Below are 18,724 nucleotides of genomic sequence, written 5' to 3' on the forward strand. Positions count from 1 at the left end.
AATTCAGGTTATAACAAATAGGCGAGAAGATAGCAAGTACTATTCTAAATTTCTATTCTATTCGGCTATTCTCCTGCTAAATTAATATTCTTCTATTCTTAATGCCTTGGTTAACTTTAACAAAGTCCAATAATTATGTCAATTATTATTGGCAGTTCATCCATCTCAAACTCCCCTCTTTTTTGTGTGAGTTGGGTGCAATCAAACTGAGAAGCCATAAATCATTTCCTAGCTCCCCCCCCCCAGTTGAGAAATTGTTGGTTTTTAAACATGAGAAATCGTCGGTCGGTACCGTCATTTTTTTCTAGCCAAAAACAAAGAAATTTCCTATGATTTGTTTGTTGGTATCCTTGTTTTCGCTTTTCGTATTTAACATAAGAAAGATTCGGTATCGTCGTTTTATAAACTTAAGAGAGATTAGGTATCGTCGTTTTATAAACTTAAGAGAGATTCGGTATCGTCGTTTTATAAACTTAATAGAGATTAGGTATCGTCGTTTTATAAACTTAAGAGAGATTCGGTATCGTCGTTTTTTATAAGAAAGTTTTGGTATCGTCGTTTTAAAACGAAAGAGAGGTTCGGTTCCCCTTTTTGGCGAGTTTAAATTTAAGACGAAGCGGTATTACTGAAATTATGCTGAAAAATTCATGTCACTCCCTAAATTGCAGCAGATCAACGATTTACAAATACTGATAGTAACTGCACCAACCTGTTGAAAGTATTATAAAATCCCTCCGATAGATAGCTTCTGCTGTCTGGAAGTGTGTGTGTGTGTGGCTATTCATTTTAATGCTTCTTTGAAAAGTGAAAAACCAACTACAGAGAATAATGTTTGAAACGTGTAAGTCTACTTACGAGAGTGAACACGACACATGACAGCACGAGGAGGACCATGGCGATGTTAGCGATCAGAAGCATACACACCAAGAACACCACAATGAACGCCATCCCAATGTTACGGAACAGCTCCAGGTAAATCACCTAAACAACTATCATTTAGATTTATGAACTCAAACAGATACATCTAATGACTTTAATTGTAAGATTAGTTTAGAAAACCGAACCTTAGGTTGTTCCCATTTAAAGAGAATAATGATTTATATACTTCCAGCATGTAAAATTTACCGCACCGTAAATTAACATTTACAGGTTTTAAAAAAAATGAAGTTCACTAATCGACTGAAACACATTTTGTAACATCTTGCAACATTCTTAACAAAAGGTAGTCTTGCACGATATTCTAATTTGAACATTTAAAAACAACTAGGTATCATCTTTTTTGATTGGTCAGTTTCTTAAGAGCAGTTTACTATGGTTGCTTCATATTCTTGCAAAAAAACCAGCTCTTAAAACATTGTGCGCATTGTCTTTCTCCGTTTTTGACTCATTTCATCTGATCAGATAGATCACTTAAAAAAGACTCGAAAACGACGCGTTTAAGGAACTGTAATTTCCAATTTCAGTTGAATCTTTACTGAATCTATCAACACATTTTAATTTTCTACTGCAATAATGAAAACACGAACATACCAACATTATGAGAACAAAAATGAGATTAAAATCAAGTAATTTCTGTTACTTCAGACCTTGTCACCCTCCCACACGAGGAAGGCATCAGAGTACACAAAGGCTGTCTCATCTCCCAGTTTCAGACTGTCTACTTTCTCTCTGGCTCCGTCCATTGCATCTATCCTGGCAGCTGAGTTCTTCATCTTGGAGAACATGAAGTACATCCGTGAGGACTAAACACACCAGACACAAAAAAATGTTTGGCTGAAACTTTGTCCATTAAAAAATCATCAGAAATACTATTTAGAAAATAAAGACAGTTTGCTGAATGCTCTATCATTTTTGCAGCAGCTTAAAACGAACACTTATTCCTTTATGAATATTATCAGCCTCATATACTAACGCAAAAAGTTTACCTCTCTCCAGTATTCTTACAGCTAAAAAGATTTCTGAAGTTCGAGTTTATAAAGCAGACCCTCTATAAATATTATCTATTTTCCACAGATAAAATAGCCACATGTTAGAGGCCAGTCTTACAGGCCAGTTGTGGTCTTTTAAAGTATCCTCACAAACCACTTTCGGCTTAATCAGTCTTTACAAATAGTCCTTTTGATCAAGATTTTTGACCTTGGTCTGCAGGTCCCAAGCTTGAGTGAATAAACGCAGTGGGAATTGGTTAGAGTGAATTGATGGCTCCTGGTAGACATCTTACCACTGACAACTGGAATAAAGTATCTAAAAATACCTGAATTGCTGTGTCGTCTGAGTTGAAGTTGACTTCACTTTGGTACGCTTGGGCCACATTGGTGACGTAATAATTGAGAAGGTACACGAAGTTGCTCTCGTTGTTGGCTTTACCTAATAAGATAATTCCATCATAATCTCTTTTTTCATGCATCCAGTCCGTGTGCATGTATTAAAATTTTCTTACCAACTATAAACCAGTTATCACAGTATGGTATAGATTAATGATATTACTGGGTTACCTAATCTCAATGAGATATCAATCAATGAGGTCAGCTTGCGCCACATTTATAATTTTCAAAAGAAGGGGTGATCTTAACACTCAGCTGCTTTCAACATCCTTGTGATCACAATTCATCAGTCCAAAAGGTGATAAATTGTTTAATAAAGGTGATAAATTGTTTGATAAAGTTGTATATTAAACATCAAATTTTTGCGCCAACATCCCGATCTAGCTTTTATAGCAATATAGTTACTAATCATAGACCAATAGTTTACACAATTGCAGTTTTTAAGTTATGGCTATACTCTCGATTGACAGTCAAATAAATTCAAAAAATGAAAAAAGCTGTTTTCTAAGAGTTCAGAATTTTTAAGAATAAAACTTAAATCTCCCCATTATTTGCCTTATAATTACTTTTGTGCTATTGGTTATTTTCACCATTTTTAATGTAATGGACGTTTTCCATTTCATTGTCTTATCTACAAAGATGATGTTTCCTTACTGTAAATAAAAATTAAAGCAGATTGTTTTCCACTGGATTTTGTGGTATTCACTGTCGGAACTCTCAATAAGACTCTAGCCGATAATGAACAGAGAGGAAAGAAAAAACCATTAATCTTAATTTAGTTTTCATCACAGGCTGAGGTTCCAGACGGAATCAAATATGTCCAGACCGAAGTTGAACGCATGACGGCTCGTGTGCGTTCAAAGTTTACATGTCCGAAAATATCAAAAAGCGCACGAAGGTTTGAACATGAACGCACGAAAGTCTGAACATGAGCGCACAAAGTCTGCTGAACGCGGACAAAGTCTGCAGATATGAAAGCATGAAAGTCTTTTGAACGCACGAACTGTTGCCGTCTGGGACGGTCTGAGCATAGATAATTTTCGTCTGAGTCGGTCTGGACAGCAATTTTTGTCTGGCACCTCAAAACCTCAAAACTACTGTAAAAATCGGATACTTTATAATAATTTTTAGAACAACTTATGAACATACCTAAATTTGTTTACAGAATATTAGAAATGCTAAACCGATTTTTTTATTACGCCCCCTCCCTGGAAAAATTGAAAATTTGGAAGGAAAAATAGGAGGAAAGGAAAAATTGGAAAAAAACATGAAAGGGAAGGAGGGGGGGGGGGGGGGGGTGGAGATTGTCAACCTGCGATAACTTTTGTAGTTTTTTTTAAATAAAACTCAAAAGTAGCTTTTAAGTGATACAAAATATGGATTCCCTTTTTTCGCTACGACGCGCAAACAAAAAGTTAAAATTTGACTGAAGAAAGAAACCAGCTTCGCATATATTTCCCCCAATTTGAAAAAAATTTTGGAACAATTATCACAACTGTAATTTGAATTCAAAGATATTTTTTAATGTCGGGCCAAAGTCAAGGACGATTATCTTAATACCCCGGCAAGTGCGGGACAATGTTTAAAGATGAGCAAAAGTCTTTTCATACGCGATAACTACCGAGCACGGTCTTCTAATACCTAAGATGCTTTTTTCATAAACCGAGCTGATCCAGACTGAGGAAAGTTTCCGATTTATTTTTTTTACTTTTTATTGGTAGGAAAATTATGTGCGAGCATTCAAAAATGGTCTGATACAACTCAGGCATACATCTTCGGTATCTTAGGAAAATAATATATTTCACGAACGTGATTATTCGTTGATGGAATCATTACTGTTCCTTTTATTTTATTATGGGTCATCCCTGGTGTTGAGTCTGTAACTTAGTTTACAAAAGTAAATTTTATATTGCGGACAAGGAACTATTAAAAAGAGGTAAATACCGTTTGTGAGTCTGTCATAAATATCCGAATCACCAGATGATGGGAATGTGGATGTCCAAGAGTCAAAAGAGTGTAAGTAGAAATCGATAGAAGTGCCAGCCACTCCTTCCACTTGTGTCAACAGACCAGGCAGAGTCAGCAATGCATCATAGTTTGTGTAGTAATCAATTGCACCTGAAACACAATCCATTCCAAATATCAATAATTTGCTGCCGGAAGGGGGAGAGAAAGTTAAAAAGTCTTAATTGTGATAAGTTTGCATATGTATAATGCGAAGTGAAAGGCAGAAAAAGACACCTCTAAGGCTAATTTTCACCGTATATAAATTTTATGACTAGCAATACTTATAGCGACATATATGGTCTCAGTTTGAATGCGAAAAGTCATATAGCTTTACAGATTGGGGTTTTCAAGACTGTAAGTCGCCTTGGCAAACTATTTATCAGTCAAACATTTTTTATGATCTTTGCGTTGTATGGGTTAATAAGTTTCCATAAAACCATGTAGGCGTTTTATGATTGATCAAGTTTTACGATTGAGAAAGTTTCTTTTATGGTGGTCAACCCGAGTAAGACAAGGTTTTGGTTCTAGGAAATAAACCGCCACTGAAATATATCCATGTTAACATTGAGTTTCGGTCGTGATAATTTGTTCGGTTTTGATATTTTCATATCAAGTCGCATGAATAAATGAGCTAAATGCAGAGCTGTTTACCAGTTAAGTGGGGTTTATTTCGGTGGGGGATTTTTTTCTTTGGTTTCCTTTCATAGCTATCAATTGAGTTTCTGTGGGTTTTTATTTGTGAAACTGCAATGTATTGTTTGATTTGTAACCAAAATGTAATGTTAATTCACCGAAGAATACGTAGGCGTCGTCTCCATCATTTGGGAAGAGAGTCTCTGACTCCTGCAGATAGTCGTACAGGTAGTTTCCCTCTGGGATGAACCAGTTGGGATCAAAGTCTTGCTCTATCTTGGCCACTCCAGCAATGCCCGCTCCCAGGAATCCAGCAGTCATCAACACTACCACAATCTAAAACAAGTTAACGATTTGGAAACCAAACCCAGTTTTGAAGGCTGGATTGACACCTTTGTCATCAACTTGCCTAATAGTTTACCGACCTACGCAGTTTGCGTTTATTTTTTAAATTAAAATTTAAATCATATATCAATATATATTTTGCACTTAATATAGTTACCTTTTATTTATGCATATTCCATTTTTATGTTCTTAATAATGATATTACGTTGCTTTACGCGACTTTACCAATGTTAAAATGTTTATTCTTTTCGAATAAAAACGTCGATAGACCAGTGTTCAGATATTACAATAAGTATTACAAAAATTGTGCTGAGCTTGTTCGCCGAAAATAGCAAAATTTTATAACGCAAATATAAGGTGTTCAGTGTAGAACTTGTGGTCAATCCGACCAATTATTTATTTATTCATTGAAAGAATTAAGAAGTATCCACCTTTGACTTGAATATTTCAAGATACTACATCAACAAGATTGAATTAAGTATAATTTTGCACATTACCTTGACTGGTAACCATGTGAGATATTTGGCTATATAGTGCTCAAACACTTTCTCAGCTATCGAGGACTGGCTGCAATTGTTGGGCTTGTAGTCCTCCCCCAGTTTCATACAACAGAAACAGCATGCATTCCTGTTGGCTGCGACCCTCCTCTGGTCGTAGACGAGAACACCCGCGAATAGGAACAGCGTCAACAGGAAAATACCCAAGATGCCCATGGCTGCGAAGATGCAGAACGATCTTAAAGCTGGAATGATCTGAAAAAGACTAATTGGATTAGTTAAGAGAGCGCGGTATATTGATTACAATAAGAAGCAAAATAGTTTATTGTTTATTGTGTTTATTATTATTGCGAGATATTGGTCATCAAACAACCCCGAGTTGAGGTGCATGTTATGCTCACCAAATGCGTTTTTATATAAATATACTCACTCAACTGAAACGGAAAAGCGCTGATAAGTCAGCAGTTTTTAGAGTATTTTTGACATGGTGTTGTCGGCTAAAAGTGTCTGTTAGCAGGATTACGAACACTGTAGCGCAACAACCCCGATGAGGCGGGACGAGTTTTGGCACGTTAGAGATTAAAGCTGTTAAAGCTCAAAAGATATTTGAGAGAATAAGAGTTAATTTTAGGAGATTCAAAAGAGAAGAAAATTGTGAATAATTTAGCAAAAATCAGCGGTATATAAAGTCTAAAAGATAAATATAACATTTACAGTGTACATTTGTTAAAAGGTTAATGTATCAAAAATCAGGCGATTTTGGGGCGTATGAGTGGGCGTCATTTCATTATTACATGCAAAATTTACTTCACTTTAGATGGTTCACAAAGTTGCATTTCCTATTCAATATTAGTAGATAAATATCAATATTTGACAAACATACAGATCTCAACTGATTTACATTCATTTTCTAAATTGTGAGCTGCAGTTGTCGTTATAAATCTGGTAAGTTTGTTTTCTTTCTGAGTTTATCAACATAAGTTAAGTTTCTAAGCTCTAAGATATTTTCTAAGTTCTTTTCTGTGCTCCAATAGTGTCAGAACATGCGTGCGCGCGCGCGTATGTGTGCTTGTGTGTGTGTGTGTGTGTGTGTGTGTGTGTGTGTGAGCCTGAGTGTGTTTGTGTGTGTGTGTGTGTGTGTGTGTATTTGTGTGTGTTTGTGTGTGTGTGTGTGTGTTTGTGTGTGTGTTTGTTTGTATGTGTGTGTGTTTGTGTGTGTGTGTGTGTTTGTATGCGTGTGTGTGTGTGTGTGTGTGTGTGTGTGTGTGTGTGTGTGTGTGTGTGTGTGTGTGTGTGTGCCTCTGTGTATGTTTATGTTTGCGCATGTGAAAGCTGTATTTATGTGTATCTACTAACGGTGGTAGCTCCTATGAGGAAAGCAGCGAAGTCAGTTAGGGATGTGATAAGAATGGATACTCCTGCGTGTTTGGTCATGAGGGCCACCTTCTCTGGCAGGGCCTTTGTCTTCTCCTCCGGGGTGAGGTTGTCCCACGCAGCCACAAACACAAACATGTCGTCCACACCAATACCTGAACAGTTCTCACTCATTTAACAACTTTTTCGGCTTGACCTCAAAAAATGTTTTCAGAAACTATACGTAATGATATATGGTTTTTGTATAAAGTATCCAAGTCACAAATGAGTTCTTTTCAAATCCCTACTTGAATGAAACATTATAAATCACAAGCATAAAAGAACCTTATGAAACAAACGTACCCAAGACAATGAATGGATCTTAGAAACCATAGCAAGAACATGCAAGAAGTTTGACCATTTATAGGATGGAACAATTTATGGTCTAACTTATGGTTTCCAGTAAGGAGAATCCTGGGTTGCAATGGTGTGAAAAAATGTCAATACTGCTCAGTCCGAGACGATAACCAACCCATATACAGTATCTCATGGTAATTTTGTTTGAAATTTCTTCATCTACAGTTGTGACAGAAAGATTCTCAACGTTCTATTCTTAACGTTAAAAAATGTGCAACAGAGTAAAAACCTCTAGAATTATGAGGCTATGGTGATGTTCCTTCTTACCTAATAGCAGGAAGGGCAACACACTGTGAATTGGTCCATAGTCCTGTTGGAATAAAGAAGCGGACGAGAAGGAGATGCTGATTGAGAAGGCCACACAAATTATTCCAACCAGTCCGAGGTACACCTGGAAAAAGAGTAATAACAAATAACAGATACATTTTACACTCACTACAATTAAGTTTTAGGTTATAATGTATCGCTATAATGTAAGCAATGTAACGTACGAAAACTTCAAAGTCAACGCTGAAATTAATGTACTTTGAATATGAAAATTTTACTAGTAGGCATACCTTTTGTTCATGGCAGTTAAATTTTCCGAGAGTTGCGAATAGGAATATGATGACGAGGGCGTATCCCGCGAACAAGAAGGGGATGTCGTCCTCGACTGCCCCGCTGCCGATGTCAGTTGGACTCCTCTGTGAGAACCTGAACACCGTCACTCCTGACACCCCCTTCTCACACTCGTCCAGGAACTTCTCTTCCCAGTCCAGCACGTAGTCCTAAGCAAATGAAAAAAGGCAATGGATCCTATAGTTTTTAGAGTTTTTTTCAAGTTTTTCCATGTTTTTTTTTTAATTTACAAGTTTTTGAACGTTGAATATGAAAATGCTCCAAGAATCCAATCTTGAATATGCACCTCAAAAACGTATTTTTGTTTGATTCATTTTGGCTAGCAGAGAACAAATTGAAATCTCTATATCGGTTAATGCGGTGGATTAACTAAAATAAATAAGTTCTTGGGCGCTCAATAACTTACGCAGCAATCAATTAAAATAAGCTAATAGAAAACAAAATCTGCTCTAAAATTTTTATCTTTTTCTAACTAATCTATTTAAAGCTCCCCATCATTTGATGTTGTACGTTGGCAAGTAACTGTCAAGTAAAAGAAGAATTTTGTATCCTATATTTGCTGCTAGCTTCAAAATAGTATTAACATATTAGTTAGACCAAGATCGGTTTAAAAAGGTAAGATTTTATCCAGAAAAATAGCCTATTTCATGATAGGAGTTCTTTTATACATTTTTTTGAAGTTCTTAAAAATTTTAAGTTCGATAAACACTCTCGTGGCATTGGATCACGAACTTTTTCCAACCGAAGATCTTGTATCAAATAGGATATGAATGTCTTACTTCTGAGTCCTCCAAATCCTTTGTGGCCAGGTAGTATGTCATTATCATTGCCTTTGCTCCTGTGTAGCTTGCGGGGCCTTCGCCAGCTAAGTCTCCGAATAGACTGGACACTGTCAAGTTCTGGTTAGTCTGTCCGCTAAAAATGAAAACAAACGCAATTAATATGGACCTGACTAACCTATTTTTCTTAACAAAATAACGATATTGCAATTTTGACTTTTACTGTTTCCAGTACTCTCGTCATGTCATGTCATATAAAATTATAGTAAAATACAGAGAGTAAACCTTTGCACTAACTGTGAACATAATGAAATTCAATTGTGACTATTTAACATCCCAGGTCAAGATTGGTAGATAATTTGTGAGAGCTCGCATGTTTCTGACGGAAACTTGCAACTGATTCCTTCCTGCAAACAATTTGAAACCTTGGAGCAAGTGGTTCTCGAATGCGAAAAATTAGCTGGAGCAAAAAGTGTTCTGAGATTGACTAATTGGCGCGACCTCTTCGTAAATATGAAAGTTGAAACTCTGAAATTTACTGCAAGTGGTCTTAATTGATCTTGGCAAGAAACCCCTGAACAAACAAGGAACTATTTGAAATTTGTACTCAATATGCAATGCTTCCTATGAAATCTGCCTTTGAATGACTAACTTCTTTGTAAAAACCAGTTGTATATAATAGCATCTCAATGTATTATGTCAAAGCATAAATTAAACAAAAACTACTCGATAAACCTCAGTGCATTAAAAATACACACGCGTTATTTTTTTCCAATTTTTTGTACAACTGGTTTGATCTGGATACCAAAATGTCAACGTCTGTTGAACGCTGTTTACTTGAATGAGAAAAAAATTATTCCAATAAAAATTTTGTCGTACAGGATGAACTTTGGCCGTCAAATTCGTATATGCGACCAAATAATATTTTGCATCAAAAAATCTTTTTGAAATCAGAAAATAGAAGTTTCTATACACGTTTATTTTATTGGACAAACTAATCAGCAATATGACCATATAGATTAGCTATGTGTGCACCAAAACAATTTGTTCTTATTCGAGATAAGGTTCTGTTGTTCTGTTTAACCAATAATCCCCTTTATTTTTAACCAAGGATACCCTTTGTTTTTAGTTCAGTCTATAAGAATCTTCAACTTATAAGAATTCATTTCGACCGTTGTCTACTTCATTTGCCGAAGTATGTTTCACTATATAGTTCCGAATTATGGTTTCCCCGTTACGGCTACATATTATTCTTCAACTCTAAAAGGTTTTCCCCAAAAACTATTAGTATTATTTTGAACGATTATTTTCCAATACCCATAAAATTGTGGCACTATGATTACTGTGATGATCAAAATAGAATTTAATTGTTACAAGAGCTAAGAAGAGCATTAATCAAGTTGAAATGAATCAATTGTAAGGATTTTCATTGCTAACCGGTATTAGCACTCCTTTTGAGATTTGTTACAAATGAACATTAGCAATGTTCATTTGAAATGAAGAATTAGCAAAGTTACATATGAAGTTTTGTAATTTTCTATGAAAAATTTGTGGACAAAAATTAAAAAAAAACTTTTTCTATGAAAAAATACTAAAGAACGCGGTCAAAATCATCATAGGAAATCTGAATCCTTTGATAATTGCAACAGCAGAATGAGAACTAAAAACAGACGTTAGAAAACTGCTAATTTTGCACAAATTACTGAAAATTAGAAGCAATTTATCACAAATTTATAGCAATTTATCACAAATTATAAATTAGAAGCAACTTAGTATTATTATTGAACATTCTGCCTCTTCTGAAAATCTCAGAGTCCGAATTGTTCTCCAACTGATTTCAATTAATGGTATATCAGCTTTTTTTGTCTATTCTTGGCCTATCCTTATGTTTTCTAATCGGCATTGTGGTAAAGCAGATATAAAACAGACTATAAGAGCAAATGTTTGTTCAATCAAGAAATAGTTACTCAGTTAATCTCTTTCTCACACGTTATAAAAACAATTTAGCTCCAAAACATCATAATTTAATTTCAAGAACTGATTAAAATACTATTTTAAAAACTATAAAAAGCAAGTAACGCAAAGGTTTTGTTGAGTTAAAACATCTTTTTTTGGATTTTTAAAATCTGTTTGGTGTTCAACTGGTTAGTTAAGAACCCATTTTCAACAAACAAATGTGAATTTTAAGAAAATTGAATTTAAAAATTGTTAAGAGATAAAAGAATAAAAGTGAAAAAAATATTTGTCTCAATTCTTGTTGTTTAAAATTATCAGCCAGGATTTTAAGGTCAATGCCGAGCTTTCGAAAAACAAATGTTGAGGGGGTAATTAAAGGAAACTATAACCTGTAACATTATGTTGAAGCGGAATAAAGTAGAGCGAGCTGTCATATATTGATCAGCTGCTCCCATTTATACAATTATAACCATCCGTATCTTATCTGATATCCAAATTTTCTGGCCCCAATGTTAATTACTTCTAAGGTTATGTTACCTCCGGAGCTGCAATTAATTACGGGGAGCAAATCAATTACAATGCATTTAATCAGCCTCGAACCCTGCTGTAATTCTTGGTGCTAATATTCACGAATATTAGCACCAAGAATTACAGCAGGGTTCGAGGCTGATTAAATGCATTGTAATTGATTTGCTCCTCGTAATTGTGCGTTCATGTCCAGACCATCGTGCGTTCATGCCCAGACCATCGTGCGTTCATCCGTGTTTCCAGACCGTGTAATTTTGAACGCACGACACCCCCTTCGTGCGTTAATTTCGGTCTGGACATATCTGGTTTCGGTCTGGGACCTCAGCCTGGGATTCGTACTTTGATTTTTCTCATTAATAGCTTGTTTTTATCACTCAAATGAAAATCACCATTATCTTGATCTGCTAACTAAATCTCTCCTGTATAGCTCTGACTTGTATTGTACATTTGGTTTTGTTATTCTGCCATTTTTGGTTGTTATTCTGTCTGTAATAATGATGTCAGTAATCAATGGTGAAAATACTCTACCTGACTGGTGGGTCGGCGTTGACTTCACTGAGCACGCCTGCGTCAGTCAATGCGTTTATAGTTGTACTATCCCAATTCCAGACTTCCAGAAACGAGTTCTCCAGGCAAAAGGGACCAGCTTTGTAGCAAATGGTAGAGTACGTACTGTCACCACTGGTATTCACACTCACTTGCAAGGCTTTAATTCTGGTGTCTAAAGTTGAGGCCGATTGCATGACGTCAGCTGTCATGACATTGCCAGTGACTAGCAATGCCTGAGAGACCCGGAGAAGACTTGGGAACCAAACTTGGGAATTGTCTCTATCTGTGATAGCTCTAAAATGCAGTGCTGTTATAGGTTGACATTTTATCATTCCCCGACTTCCATTTTTGACCTTTTACAGACTTTGTTTTGACAGTTTCACGGCTATTAGGGTCATTTATTTCCTACCCAGTTCAGACATTTTTCAAGAATTGAAGTTGGTGGCCAGGACTGACAAAGTGCACAAATTGAAATGACCATAGCTATATAAATTATTATTGATAGTAGAATTGCAGTTAGACTTATTCAGTGCTGAAATTGACTTTTGAGAAAAAGGAGGAACAAAAAGTAATTTTAAAATCGACTCAAAAATTCTTTCTGACATTCCTCGGATAATCTTAGTTAGTAAATATCGCTAAATCATAGTTTTCATTCGCAAAACTTGAATTGTTTTTGAATCTTGACCTTTTTAATCTGATCAATTGTGGACTTATTGTATGCTTTCTTGCAAACAGAAATTAAAATGTGATGGTTGAATATCTTGTCGCTTTCATTGCCAGAATATTATCAAGATCTTCTCAATATTTGACAACTTTTATCAAATCTCCTAATAAGAAGGTTCAAAGTTTGATTCCAATCAATTTTTTTTTGTTTTTTAGCATTTTATTGCAAATTCTGTTTGAAATGGGGGAAATTGTCAAATACCTTGAGTCTTGTGGCACCCAGAGTTTGGCCGCTTCTGTTTCCTCGTAGAAGAACGCGTAGCCTGGCAATGGTAGTAGGAACACTGCCAGGCCAATCAGAATGCCTGCCCATGGACGCTTCCCAACAAACATCCCAATTCTGAAACAAAAATCCACGTTTAATCAAATATTACGCCCAAAGTTCTAGTTGCAATTTTAAATAAGATAAACCCGTGTATACACATTTTACAACTATTGGCTCATCTCTCAATTAATGAAGAAGTTAGATTATAAAAGAAATATTTCCTTAAATTCTCAAGAGCATATCATTTTTTCAACTTTGTATCAACTTTGTCTTCTAGAAAATGGACAAAAATGAAAGATGCAGATGTATAAGATCTATGGAATGAAAAAAAAATAGCCGATAACTTGTAATCGCATTTTAAAATCAAGAATGGACTTATTGATTCAAATTTAAATTAATTTAAAGATAAAAATTTGGTCTTCTGGATAAATATTTCTTGGAAACCTTACACAAAGCAGTGATATTAACATGCACTGCGGAAGAGCACAGACATTGAAAATACGTTCGGAATGCATAAGTGTTCATATAGGATCTATTTAAAACTGTCCGGGGGAGGGGGGGTATGCGAATTTTCAATTTTATAGAAGGAAAAGGCTCTCTAATCAAAGTGTATTAAAGTGTGATTGTTAGCAATCTGAAGTTTGATCATGGCCTTAATGGGACTGATAATTAAATCAGAAATGGGACTTACTTGTAGAATACATTTTCAATTCTGGTAGTAATGAAGTTGCTGCATTTCTCCAGGCATGAACAATTGCAAGCATTGCAGGAATCGTCAACGTCTTCATCTTCATTGTCATCTCCTCCACATGGATGACCCCCTCTTCCCTTCTCCGGGTCTGGACTATTTCCATTACTGCGATGATGTGCTTTGTGCTGCGGTGATCGCTTGTTATCTACGACCACTGCTCCGTTTGTACTGCCGTTGCTCGAATACGGTGGCGGACTCGAGGCGGTGTTTCCATTACTTTGTGGCTGTGAAGGTGGTGGTGGAGGGTTCGGGTCCGGCTGGGGACCACTATCATGCTCTGTATCTGACATCGTTGTTGTTCACGTTTTTACTGTCGAGTTTGTCTTTAGACGACTTCGTTTGCACTCTAAGACTGGGACGAATGGCAAACTGAACAAATTGCTTTTAACGAAGCATAATAACAACAAGTCAAGAGTTTAGAATGCAATTCTGTTGTAACGTGTAGTAAAAGAAGCAGGTCTAATTAACTTTTGGCACCAAAACTCGTGCAGCTTTTTGGTTCAACGCAGTTCAAATTTCTTTCACATTGTTGACACGCACCTCCAAAACAGACTTAATTACCTTTGGATAATGCGTTTGAATTCCAGCAAAGCATTTAGTTATAATATAGTTATAATAGATATAATGGCATCAAGTTTCAATTAAGTATATGTGCCAAAATAAGTCCCGAATAGACCGGTAGATTTGGTACTTTTTGCTAACAACACTTATAATGCAAACCACGATCGCTTCTAGTAATTAGAAATCTGTGCGTTCAAAAACGCAAATTCAAACCATTTTCAGTTGTTCAAACAATCTTGTTTGAAAAAACACGCTTTGAATGCAACGATTTTACAGAATTTGTTGATACAAGCGAATACAGCAAAGCTTATAAGAGTTTTATGAATTAGCTAGTTGTAGAAAATTTATATGCTGCACAGTTTTTGGAAAAAAACTAAAAATCTAAAAATACGTGGATATAATAAATTGAAGAAGTCCGCGGTACTTTTGGCTTGAAAGGCACTTAAAAAGTCAATGAACTGGAACTGTTATTTGTTCTGTAAAAATGGAAAAAGAAAAGCAAAATGGTACATGTGTGAAATTGACGTCTATACCATTTTTATGTTCATATTCTAAGTTATAACTATAGAACACCTGTTCTTGAGTGCCGTTGGAATTATTCAATGTAAAATGAAGGAAAAGGAAAACCAACTAATGTAAACATCCGAATGTTAGAATAGCCTATAGAGCATGAACAGCGATTTCTGCACATTTTCCACCTTTTTGAATGAATAAAACGAAAACAAACCTTTTATAGCTTTATTTCTGATGAATTGAAACTGAAACGAGAAAGCAAATAAAAGGAGAGATTTTAATTCTCAATCAGTAAAAATGGAAGTTAGGAAAACAAAGCGGTTTTGTAATACTAAACCAATCCATTTCAATTAGCGCGGTCAAATATTGAATAAAATCACTGTTTTGCGTAATTCAATAAGCTGTCTTTACATTACAGTACAAAATAATTTATCAGGCTCTGAGGGAAAAGAACGTCATATAGTACATATATTACCATCGAAACTGCTGTGCATACTATGAGCTCAAAAAAAGATCAAATAATTAAAAAAAACACTGCGCGTGCTAAAATTGTTTTAAACACAACACAAAAAGACCGGCTGAAGAATATCTTCTTCCATTCTATCATGGTAGACATATAGACCATACATATTTGAAACCACAAACGAATGAGGCAATGAACTTAACAAGGCGTATTCAAGTTTTTGGTGTTTCATGCTGTGCAAGTTGCCATTTATAAGAGAAATTTTTGCCTTTTGCTAGGTTATTCTCAGAGGCCAAGGCTGTACGATCTGAGCACCAAAAATATATTGGAACTTTGCTAAAATTGCATCGCTACTAAGTGCAGATTAGTTCACAGCTCAGATTCTTTGAATCAATTAGAGCACTTTGCCAAACCACTGTCTGCTATCATGCCTCTCATGCCGAAATAAAAATAGAAGGGTGCCCTCTCGCGCAGTGCCCAAATCATCTGTAGGCTAAGAGATGACCGGAATTCAAATTCAAGGAGACTTGAGGCTCCTAACGGGACTCAACTTCTCAAAGAGTTGAACCCCAGATGGTCTTCGCACCGATGCTCTGGTTTACTATGGCTTGGATTGAATTCCTCTAAAAGTCAGTAGTCTAAATACCTACGGCTTCGGCCAATGGGGAGGTGCACCGTGGTGATGCAATAACTACCAGGCCAACCAGTTGAAACTTCTGTTATCTTTACATTCCATATCGGACACACATCCATACTTCATTTTATTTATTTAACCAAGTTCAGAATGCTGCGAATGGAAATAAAAATTTCACGCTATATAGTGATTTTTCAAGAATTGGCTGGCTAAGATTGTTTTCTAGAATAGCACCCATTAGTTGGGAGGATCCTTAAGATCCAGTGTAACAAAAATAAGTAATATTTGAGAGCAATTTTAGCCCAAAAATGGGGCCAATGACGTAAAAAAATAAGGGCGGTATCTTCAGAAAACTTCTGAAACTTCTGAAAACTTCTCAATGACAGCAATAACTAACTAATAGCAAAGCTATTTCTGTACAAAACAGTAGCATTGCTGAATAAAGAATTTTTAGCACACTTGAGAACTTAATTTCGAGAGTTCGAAAGCTTTCATGAGAATCAACAGCACGCGTGATATAAAGTAATCAAAAATTTTTCGGAGATTAATCTGATTGAAGAAGTTTTAAAATTTACATACGTTGACTGATTTTGCATTTTACAGTTAATTGTTAGTGAACAGGGGATAAACTTCAGATGAAAAAGGCCCATTTCGCTACTGCTGCCACGCGGGTCAAGGATCACAATAAAAAATATGCAAGATATGCGGTGAATGCGGAAAACTTTGTATGAAAAGCGTTGAATGCGGTGAAATAACATAAAACAAGCGGTGAATGCGGTGAGAAAAAAAATATCGCCTGGTAGCGGCCAAAATACATAATTTCACCGCATTTCACAGCAAAATTACGTACAAAATTTGCGGTGAAAAAAAAACAACTTTTCACCAATTATCTTACATATATTTTTGATTTTTCCTCGACCCAGGAGACAAAGTTTTTCCGTTTTAACATATGATGGGTTAACTGTCAATTAATGAATTGTTTTATGCTGAACTCAAAGTAAGCCGAATTAAGTATAGGCAGGCAGCGGTGGAAGCGGTGGAATTACATAAAGTCACCGCTTAACTTATTTGTGAAATTAAATAAATTCACTGCTTAAAAAATGTCAACAAATGTAAGATTATGGGTAATTTTAGGGGGAAATCGATAAAAGATAAGGGGTATTGGGGAGTAAGGGAGGAATTGTTAGATTTTACCCCATTGAATTAACTCCCTTATCTTACAGCTTACCGCTAAAATTGCAAATCTTACAAAAATTTAACGCACATGTTAAAGAACGTAGAGTGACTTTGATTTAAATTCAATAGAAATAGCCTGGAAGTTAGTGAGAGGTGGCTTAGTGGAAGAAGAAGCGGATGACATGCAGGAGTTGAGATCTCCGAACCCTGGTATTTCAGATAATGTGTAGTGAGTGTTGAATTGTGATGCATTTTTGTGAATTCACTACTTACTCAAGCGGTTAAATTACAGATTTTTACTGCATTTCATCGCAGAATTATGTACAAAATTTGCGTTGAAAAAACTGTCCTTACATATTTTTCCGATTTTTCCTCGACCCGGGTAAGAAATATCATTGTATTGGAACGTAATGGAACAAAGGTACTTCTGGCTTCGCTTAGATCTCAAAATCTTAATGGTTTAAGATAAGGGATAATTGTTTTCTTCGTCTCAGTTATTGGTCAATTTGTCTCTGTTCACCGAAATTCATTATCAGAAATTGTTAAAAAACTACAAATTAAAAAATTATCAAGTTAATCATTCTAAAGATTCATCTTTGTTGCAAACCACAATAGTGGGGGACGAACTATATACTCAAATGGCTTTTTTGTTCAGTCAGTTTGGCCGATCAAAATATTTATTGTACAGAGTTGAGAGTGGTATCCATAAAAAGCCCGGCCATTTTATATTATAGAATTCGGCCATTTTAATTATTGTATAAAGTTTTTTTTTTCCACGAATTTTTTTTTTTTCGAATTTTTCGAGTTTTTTTTTCGAATTTTTTTTTCCACGGAGTTAGTGAGGTTTATATGTTTGTGAACTTTCGACCAATTTCTGATGATTTGGTTCTCATTTGCTGGATTTATGTTCATTTTTTGTCAATTTTGAGTCAGAGAACTGTTTCGTCTGATTTTTTGGCCAGAATTTTGGATAAATTTTTCAGAAATTCAGCCTAATTTCATCAAAAACGCATGTAAATTGCTCCTAAAGCTCAAATTGTTCAATTTTTCGGATGTACAAACATAAACACGGCTCACGCATTTTTCTCATGTATAGAGAAAAATGTACAGAGAAAAAATTGGCTTTGAGTTTTCATGTTTTCAGATTTTTTGGAAGTTTTGCCTTATTGAGAACATCTCTATGTGTCACCCTATTACATTGATGACTAAGGTGACATATCAGAAAAGTAATTTTTAAACTACGGTAATTTAAATAACAAAAGTTGTTTAAGAAGATATTACAATTTTGACGGCTTCGTTGCCGTTTTCTCAAAAAAATTATTTGTTCTTTTTTTTTAATTTTTGACAATAATAGCTGTCCTTTTTTGAAGTTGTATGATAAATTCTGATTAATTACAGGTCTCAATATCTTTCTATGAAGGTGTAAATGAAACTTTTGCATCGATTTCAGTCCGTAGATAGAGTTTAATGACTATATTTGTTTTTTTATAAAAATTCAGTAATTTTTTAAATTTTGTCCTTTTTTTGTCTTTTTTGTGAATTTGGATAATTTGACCAAATTGAGGTTTATTTTTGTTGTCAGGTAATTTTAAAACAAAGAGACGAGTTTACATTTGCTCTTACAGCAGGCCC

General features: G+C 35.3%; 2 protein-coding genes across 7 annotated transcripts in view; one reads left to right on the forward strand and one right to left on the reverse strand.

Annotated features, from left to right (window-relative positions):
- Positions 1-14,849, reverse strand: part of LOC142339529 (patched domain-containing protein 3-like) — a 30,915-nt gene extending 16,066 nt beyond the window's left edge. For 2 of the 5 annotated variants that reach the window (XM_075389652.1, XM_075389635.1), the window contains exons 1-13: positions 13,686-14,586; positions 12,932-13,069; positions 11,986-12,300; positions 8,974-9,109; positions 8,134-8,343; positions 7,844-7,967; positions 7,163-7,335; positions 5,807-6,061; positions 5,123-5,300; positions 4,269-4,442; positions 2,255-2,367; positions 1,587-1,742; positions 856-981 (exon numbers count right to left, since the gene is read on the reverse strand). In XM_075389652.1, the coding sequence (XP_075245767.1) occupies positions 856-981; positions 1,587-1,742; positions 2,255-2,367; positions 4,269-4,442; positions 5,123-5,300; positions 5,807-6,061; positions 7,163-7,335; positions 7,844-7,967; positions 8,134-8,343; positions 8,974-9,109; positions 11,986-12,300; positions 12,932-13,069; positions 13,686-14,035 (2,448 nt within the window). In that variant the 5' untranslated portion in view covers positions 14,036-14,586. Of the gene's footprint in view, positions 1-855; positions 982-1,586; positions 1,743-2,254; positions 2,368-4,268; positions 4,443-5,122; positions 5,301-5,806; positions 6,062-7,162; positions 7,336-7,843; positions 7,968-8,133; positions 8,344-8,973; positions 9,110-11,985; positions 12,301-12,931; positions 13,070-13,685; positions 14,587-14,697 lie in introns of those variants that run through there. The other 3 variants (XM_075389644.1, XM_075389661.1, XM_075389672.1) reach the window with 3 other exon arrangements.
- Positions 1-18,724, forward strand: part of LOC142339618 (ADP-ribosylation factor-like protein 5B) — a 463,878-nt gene that overhangs the window by 89,129 nt on the left and 356,025 nt on the right. The window lies entirely within an intron of this gene.

The sequence above is a fragment of the Convolutriloba macropyga genome, chromosome 1 (assembly GCF_964194025.1).
Source record: "Convolutriloba macropyga chromosome 1, txConMacr16.3, whole genome shotgun sequence".
Lineage (NCBI taxonomy): Eukaryota > Metazoa > Xenacoelomorpha > Acoela > Convolutidae > Convolutriloba > Convolutriloba macropyga.